The 8,533-nt window shown below is 33.1% G+C and overlaps 1 protein-coding gene across 1 annotated transcript; it reads right to left on the bottom strand.

Annotated features, from left to right (window-relative positions):
* Positions 1–3,427: 3,427 nt before the first annotated feature.
* LOC100815535 (uncharacterized) lies at positions 3,428–8,297 on the bottom strand. Its single transcript, XM_003551953.5, has 7 exons — positions 7,583–8,297; positions 6,550–6,690; positions 6,107–6,472; positions 5,681–5,923; positions 5,055–5,147; positions 3,895–4,095; positions 3,428–3,811 (listed from the first exon to the last, which is right to left on the bottom strand). Exons 1-7 carry the CDS (start codon positions 7,919–7,921, stop codon positions 3,599–3,601), a joined length of 1,596 nt encoding a protein of 531 aa, XP_003552001.1. The 5' UTR covers positions 7,922–8,297; the 3' UTR covers positions 3,428–3,598.
* Between the last annotated feature and the right edge of the window lie 236 nt (positions 8,298–8,533).

The following is an 8,533-nucleotide window of genomic DNA, read 5'->3' as shown; positions in this document are numbered from 1 at the left end:
TGGCGTGAAGCAAATATATGGCATATCATAGAACAAAATTGGGACTCAGCTGATAGCTTTAAACCATTCTTATTCAATATTTCGCAGGAATCTCATCCAAACTAGCGTGCAAAAATAAGTCTGGTCTTGTGCATTTGGACTTCACGAAACATGAGACTTTGGGAAGATAAAACCATCCATCCAATAGTAGCTCTCTCTCTCGAGTTGCAGAATTATGAGCAATGGAGGCAGATCAATGCGAAGCCACATACTCCCTCTACTGAAAACACTTTCATTCCATGGAACCCGCCCCATTAAGGACACATAAAATGTAATTTGGATGCAGCTATCTTCAAGGAAAGCAACTCCTTTTGTGTTGGTTTCTGTTTGAGAGACTCCAATGGTAATTTTCTTACAGCGAAGATGATAACTGCAACTGGCATCCCTGCTCCAAAAGAAGCTGAGGTTTGGGCTCTTCATCAAGCTATTCTGTGGGTTCAACAACTCAGCATTCGTAATGTCACTTTCGAGATGGATTGCAAATCAGTGATTGATCATTTTATGAACTCTTCAAAAGGATTTTCAATCAGTAGATGTAGAGTTTCTTTTTCCAACTTATCAAACTCAAGGTGAATTTTGTAAAGAGACAAGTCAATCTTATAGCTCACAACTTAACAAGCACTTAAGATTTTATGCTAGTTTTCATCTTTAAATATATCTCATCTTATATTGTTACTCATATTCTGAATGAAAAGACATAACCATGTTTCCTCTAAAAAAACAAAAAAAATGACATAATTATGTTCCTCTAAAAAAAAAGAAAAGCATTAGTAGTTTTTATGAATGTAAGTCATAACATATTTATACCATTTTATTATATAAAAATTATTACATTTTTTATTAATCTAATCATTAAATTATAATAAATAGTACTCGTTATTTGTATGAAATTTTATAAAAATTAAATAACATTAATAAATGTAGAAGCATTGATTTAAATAGAAAAGTTAGCAAAACAAAACAAGAAAGGAAACATAGGTTTTTTTTTTTCAAAATATTCTCATTTTTCAATATTGCACTACTTGCAAAGCGATGATGGGGATTGACAATCAATGTCAGTTTTTTGGTGGCTAAGGTCCTTAAGGAAAAACCCTTGTTCATCAATTTTGTATTATATAAGGATATCATTATCACAGTCACCCAAGTTTCAACTGGATTAGTATTTGTTCAACAATATAGGTCATTGACAAGAGAGATCTTGGATCAGTTGTTTCAGTTTTTTTTAAGTACTTTTTAAATAAATATAAGTAACTTTTCATTTTTTGTGTGTGTTTATTTAAACTATTTTTTTTAAAATATAGTTTTCTACTTTTTTAAGAAATAAATCGTATATATTTCTTTAAAAAATCACCTTTAAAAAAATCATCTTTTAAGCTTAAACAAATTGACCTCTTAATAAAAGGCTTGGGATGGATGAAACATTCAAATGACATAATTCCAAATTCTACTTTTGTATGGCAGATTTATTATATGATTTTATGATGAACCCTTATAAATCAGAATATAATTTTTTTACAACGATTAAAAAACTATCAGCGATAATAAGTTAAATTTATTATAATGGTTGACATTAAAACAACTATAATAAAATAAAATAACTTTTTAAAAAATGTTGGATCTATTATAGCAGTTACAAGAGAATTTGATATTCCTTATTAAAAAAGAGAATTTGATATAATAAATTAAACTGAAAAAATAAATTGATAAATCTTTTGTAGAGGTTACTTGCAAAATTACAATAAAGAATTAATAAAGTTATTATATTGATTTTGTTTGAGTTAAATAGTATCAACAAAAAATTCTTTCATATTATATCATAATTTAATAAATTAAGATCAAATTGGATAATTTTATCCTCAGAAAAATTAATTTCAATAAGCAAATACATGGTATATATAAACTATACTGTGGATACATTTTTCATTAAATTTTAATGACGTTAATTAGAATAAAGTCAAAAAAATGGTATTAAATGCATCTTCTTCCGTACGCAATGATGATATATTTAACTGTTGTATTATGTTGACTTATGTTTTAGTTTAGCCTCTTATCCAACCTCTACCTGAAAAAGTTAAATCTAAATTAAACAAATTAATTTCAAATAAGAGAGAAAAAAGAAACGAAGGTAGAGGCACGTTGTTTAACAGATTCCACTATTCCAGCGTCTGGGACAGTGGGACGGCTGCAATTGACATGAGCTACTGACATGAGGTTCAAGCTCATGGGTTGACAGCAAAAAAGTCTTTTCCATATCTAACATCTTTTTACTCGCTCATTTCATTCTTTCAAAAAAAAAAAAAAAACTTGCTCATTTTACCAATATATAATATAATTCCACAAAATGTATGCATATTTTACACAAAAACGTATACATATATAAATTAGTTAGTAAACATTTACATCAAGTAGCTAGAAATTAAAATTTAATTAAAAGTAACCAACATTTAAATCATAAGAGTAAATATATAAATTACACAAAGAAAAAATTAAATGAAAATATATATCAAAATTATAGGACAAAATATACATGAAAACATATACAATTTAATTAAAACATTTTAAATAAATAAATTTTTATTAACAAATTATTGGATGAAATGGGTTTTAGCGAACTAAAGTAATATATAGTACATTATTTAAAATAATTCTTCCAAAAATGCAAATGAACAAATATAGAAATATTTAATAAATAAATTTAAAGAGCTAAGCTAGTTCATCTTTTTGTAGTATATTTCTTTTTAAACCGCTAAAAAGAAACACCGTAAAATGTTACATTTCTTATACGTAAATCATCCGAGATTGTTCTGTTGCTAACCATCGGCATAAAATTTAAAACGGTGTATATTTATTTTGTCTATGCATTCCACGAGTTTTTCGACTAGATCGGTAATTTATGTGTAAGACCTATAATTTAATTGGATCTTTCTCTTTAATAATATCATTTTATATATTTTTTACTGACACGAGAGAATCTTGATAAAAAAAAATTACGGCAGTTTCTTCTAGCTGAACATTTACGTTGAAGAGGATAACATTTCTTTGTTATTACTGAAAATATTGTGTCAGAAAATTGTGGTTAGAGCTTAATAATGTCTCTCTTCACTTAGACCATGCAACAGATGACGGAACATGCATTACAAGCAATGCAAGAGACCCGTATTGAAGCATTGCCATTGCAACCACCATAATTTCAAAGAATCATTGAACCGTTGATCATAGAGTGCATGATTTCAAGTTTTGAGCAAATCCAACTCTCAATATGATTTTCTGTGGTCATGTTTTCATCAAAGTCAGTTTAGATTAAGGCCAAACCACTCAACATCACCATATGAACTTTGTAGCTCATATAATGACGATTATTCAAGCAGTTAGCTTACCTTCATGCTAATTAAATATCAATCTTGTACTGTGTTTTTTTTTATAGTTGACCATCAAGCTGTAGATACACAATGCCGTGTTGAATGGTTTATAGACAATTTTAGAACACCAAAGTACTTGATGCCTTAAGTTAAATTTAACAGGCAATTCAAAATGATAGAAACGATGGAAGAAGATGGATCTAACATCGAGAAGGCCTATCATAAGTTGGAGGAAGAGAAGGGCAATACTCATTCATGTTGGCATATGGCTCCAAGGTGTTATAGCCAGGCAGTTCCATCTTGTATTCACCAAGAATCTGACAGAATGGAATCCGGTCATTCTCATTGTTGCACCAACTTGGTAGGCGTGTTTGGTTGTCCTCGAAAATTCTGAGCATGTATGCATCGCGAATCTGCAAATAACAAGATATAAGCATTAGAAAAAGTTTTTATAATGGTGAAAGGTTCATGCATTTGCAGAGACATTACGACTTACGGTGAACTCGGTTACTTGAATGGAATTAGCAATGGGACCAAAAACTTCAGCCTCTTTATACATAGAAAGGATAAAGGCAACACAAGTTGTCGACTTTCCATCACTGTATACCCATTCATCTTGTTCTGGAATGGTGAGTAATTCATCAAAAGGTATCCCACGCTTCTCAGTCTCTACTAAAATATCATGCAAATCCAAACCCTGAATGCAAATAAAAATTAGAGATCCCAGTACTTATGAAAAAGGCAACCAGATTAGTTCAGCAAAATATGCCATGTGAGTTCCTGCTGTCATGGTAAATAAACTTGATGAGCTGATGAACTATTTAAACATTCAATTCTCAATAAGAGCCAGAGGAGCACACAAAGTTACAAAAAATTTATTCAAACCAAACATGTCCTATGAACACTCACATACTTACAAAATGTCAAATCTAAACTTTACCAAAAAAAGTTTCAAATTAAAACAAAGTCAAGCATTTCATAAAGAAGTCCTCATAGAACAATCTTGCATTTATTATACAAAATGAAGTACTGAACTAGAACTAAAAGACATAGAATTTCCATCTTGAATTTATTGAAATTATCGAATAGCAACAGAAACACACTTTGCAGTTGTTGGAAAACCTCAATTTCAGAGAATAAGTCTGTTTCTGGTTTTGACAGAGTTGTTCCCATAAAGTAAAAGAAATTAAAGAGATTTGGCTCCTCTAAAGTGAGGAGAAGCATTTTAGAGAATAAGGTATACTCACAATCATTGATTAGAAAATCAATGGTTGAGAATTATGATATAATAAAATATATATATATATATAATCTTAAAATTAATTACAATCTCAACTATTGATTTTCTAAGTAATGGCTATTACTGCACTTTATCCTCTAAAGTGCACTCTGCTCACCATAGAAGATCCAAATCCGAAAGAAAGACTACACTTTGGTTCATTTGATTGGCAAAATGCTGTAAGAATTTTAAGCACGTTTTTTTCTTGGAGGATTACTTTTCCTCCCATGTCCCATCTCTTTATAAATTTTCCTGTCTTAAAGAATCCCTTCTGTTATTTAGGGAAAAAGGAAAAGAAGGAAAGAACACTAGATACATTTAGAGCAAATGGATACTATTCTTCCCACAGAAATGTTTAAACCAGTGCCAAGACTTACCTCAGTCCCTAACCGCTTATTCAATGCTTCATTCCACATATTTGCCGAATAAGCTGGCTGCAATCTAGTCCACATAGACATGACAGAAATTACCTGCACAGAGAACATGCCATTCAGAACTAGACTTCCATTCAGAACCAGCTTAATAAATAAAATTTTAATTTGATGCCTCCTTTGTATTTGAGATATGCAGGGGCAGAGGCAGGGTAGGGAAATTGTCTCATGCACTACTAGGTTCAGTGCACAAATACAGGCAAGCAAGAAAGAACCCTTTCTCTAGTAGGAGAAAACAAAAACATGCATATATCAACACAAAGAAGTGTAACATCACTAAAATCCTTGATGCCAACATAGTCCTTCCATCCCATTGTCATCTTCCCCGTGGATCCATCAATGGCTTTCTAAAGCCATAAGCACTAACTATTTCTTCCTTAGACTGTTTCCCATGTAGAAAGATTTAAATTACTTGTAGCAATCAGTTCAAACTTAAACCATTTCATAAAATACACAATAGTCTACTGGCAAAACAGCATGTTGTTCACAACACAATTTGCTGGTTCAATTGTATACTTACTAATTAATTTATGATACATTTAACTAATAAGTAACAAGAACAAGTTTTCTACCAAGTGAGCATCAAGAGGTGGAGGATAGTTGTCTGCTACAGTGTCAATCCAACTGAATATCATATTGTGATAACCATATGGCTTGCCAGACATGCTCCGGGCATATTCCCATGCTGCAGTGGAGTTAAATTTTGCTCGTATTTCTGGATGCAGGGGAAGTAAGGCTATCTGTGGATTGGAATCATCCTTAAGAGCCAATTCCCACCATTCTTCCCAGGGAATTACCACTATTATTTCTTCACCCTGCACAAAGACATATTATGCTTCTATAATCAATTAAAATAAAACATAGCTCAGTCACCAGTCACCACCCCCAACAACCATGGAACAATTACAAAATTCCTGTTCAACTGGCATTTAGATGATTACATCAATGATGTTAAAAGAAAAATGATAAAAATTATAAAAACCGAATCACTTTAATACCTTTTCATTCTCGTGCCCTGATTCACCAACCCATAAATTGCCCCATTCATCCTTCAAGCAAACCGCAGTATGACCAGCGAATGAACCAGTAACCCACTTTTCTAGCGTCTCAAAACCTCCCCACCTACCCCGGATCTTCGACACAGCTAAGAAGTCTCCTGAATGAACATCTGCAGGATCTATATATGCACGCCAAGGCTGGCTGCGCTTCTCAAATGTAGCTCCCATGTGTTTCTTCAGAAAATCCAGGTTGGCTTTCTGACCCCAACCAGTGTTCGAGAACAAAGGCAAAACATCAATCAGAGAAAGCAGAGTTCCAAGCATCCCGGATGGCATGAGAAACACAGAAACCCCATGCTGCTTCACCTGTTCAATTCAGCAAGATATTGAGAGCTTTAAAACAGGTTTACAACTATAATAAATAAAAGAAAAAGAAAAATTACATATTCCAACTCTGCAGGCTCTTCCCACGAGTCAAACTTCAAGGTATGTTCTCGTGAAGAGAAGTAGTAGTCCCAAGTAATCCTGTAGGGTGTTGCAAAAACATACAAATCCATGCAGGTCCAGCTATGTGCAGCCTCTGTCTGTAAAAAAGAACAATTATATTTCAGCAAAGGAAACGTATAATCCATATCATCAAGCAACATAAGGCATAACAGAAAACACATTAAAAATTTCCAATTAAGAAAATCCAACCTACAGCTTTTCACTGAATCGACATTCGACACAAGCTATGTGGTAACAAGAAATGCTAGCAATATAATCTCTACTACGTTCTTTTGAATATATTCTTTAGTATTTGCTGAAAATAGAACTTACTAAAAATCACCAAGTCGTATGAGTTTCACATCTAATCTAATAAACCTCACTCATGATTTTTGTAATTTCCAACAAATTTTAGAGTAAATAATGATTTTTGTAATTTCCAACAAATTTTAGAGTAAATAATTAGGACCTTAGGTATAAAAGTTTTTTGCATTGTCATACAATCGGAAACCATTAGGTATCGTAAGTTTGTTAACTACCTTAAAAGTCATATAAGGAATAATTTCTGATTAGTTGATCATGTAAAAATTTAACTAGACAATACATACTTATTAAACCTAAAATTTTAATAAATAATAATAAAAAGTGTACGAGAAAAAAATGTGTCATTAGTGCTCCTCTGGGAGTAACCCAGCAACAACTACTAGTAGTTACATTAATAACATATTCTTAACTATACAAAATGCGACATATTCTTAACTATCCAAAATGCGACATATTCTTAACTATCCAAAATGCGTCATATTCTTAACTATCCAAAATGCGTCCTCTGGGAGTAACCCAGCAACCTCAGTCATGAACTAAGCAAGGTAAAAAGAAAAATAAAAAAGATACCTTTTTCAATCAAAGTTACTAATCTTGATTCTAGTATATTCATAAATGCAGAAACATGCTATGGTAATTAAACAAATATAAAATTCGGAAGATGACCTTGAGATAGAGAGTGGCACCCTCCAAAGAGGGTGCGAACTCAATCTTGGCGGTGTTATCGAAGAAGCATGCCCCTTTCCACTTGACGGAGGCATTGGCAGGAGTGAGGGACCCAACGAAATAAGGGAGCAGGTCGACGGCGCTGTGCAGGTTGTTCAGAACCGGCCACGAGATCTCGCGCGGCAGCACGGGGAGCACGTCGTTTACTCTAAACGGCACCTTCAGAGCGTGTCCCCGTTCGCACCCAAACGACAACAACAACAACGCCGTTATTGTTGTTATTACCACGATCCATGATGATGATGCCACCAGAGCGTGGAATTGAATGCGAGGAGGCATCAAATTCAAAGGGGAGGGATTGGATTCTAGGATTGATTGGAATTATTTTTCTTCGAAGGATGATTTCATGCTAGGGCTTTGTTTGGTTCCGAATCGGGAAAAGGGAGAGGATAGAATTTTGGGGATTATTGTGGTTTCGAGGTGGGACCCAGAGGGGCACGTGGCGATGCAGGGCGTCGTGGTTGTGAATTCTTCGTTGACTTCAAACCTGAATTCTATTTCTGCCGTGTCATGACTAGATGGTGATTCTTCAGTCAAACAACGGAGCTAGCTGGAGGCCAACCACGACTGACTCCGTAATTCGATGTACCGTGCTGCCAGGGATATCTTGCATAAACGCATCGTTTATGCTCCGTTTTTTGTTTTCTTTTTGGGTAAACTGTCCCTTTATTCTCTCAATTTATAATACGTTCATATTTTATTTTTTAAAAGATGAAAAAAATAAAATTTTGTATTTGAATTTGTGAAAAAGTGACAATTTAATCTAAGCATTAAATATTTTTGTCAAAACAAACGGAATGTTTTATATGACATTTGTGGATAAATTTATCACCCAAAATTTTCTTATGTATGTTTTTAACTTCGTAATGAGTAGAATAGACTAATTTATCA

This window comes from Glycine max, chromosome 18, assembly GCF_000004515.6.
Source record: "Glycine max cultivar Williams 82 chromosome 18, Glycine_max_v4.0, whole genome shotgun sequence".
Classification (NCBI taxonomy): domain Eukaryota; kingdom Viridiplantae; phylum Streptophyta; class Magnoliopsida; order Fabales; family Fabaceae; genus Glycine; species Glycine max.
Note: the sequence above shows the minus strand (reverse complement) of the source record. Positions and strands in the feature narration are given on the sequence as shown.

Coding starts and splice junctions, on each gene's coding strand:
- LOC100815535 (XM_003551953.5), bottom strand. CDS start 7,921: ATGCCTCCTCGCATTCAATTCCACGCTCTGGTGGCATCATCATCATGG. Junction 5,924..6,106: donor CAGGGCACGAGAATGAAAAG/GTATTAAAGTGA, acceptor GTCTTTGTGCAG/GGTGAAGAAATAATAGTGGT. Junction 3,812..3,894: donor TTCAAGTAACCGAGTTCACC/GTAAGTCGTAAT, acceptor TGTTATTTGCAG/ATTCGCGATGCATACATGCT.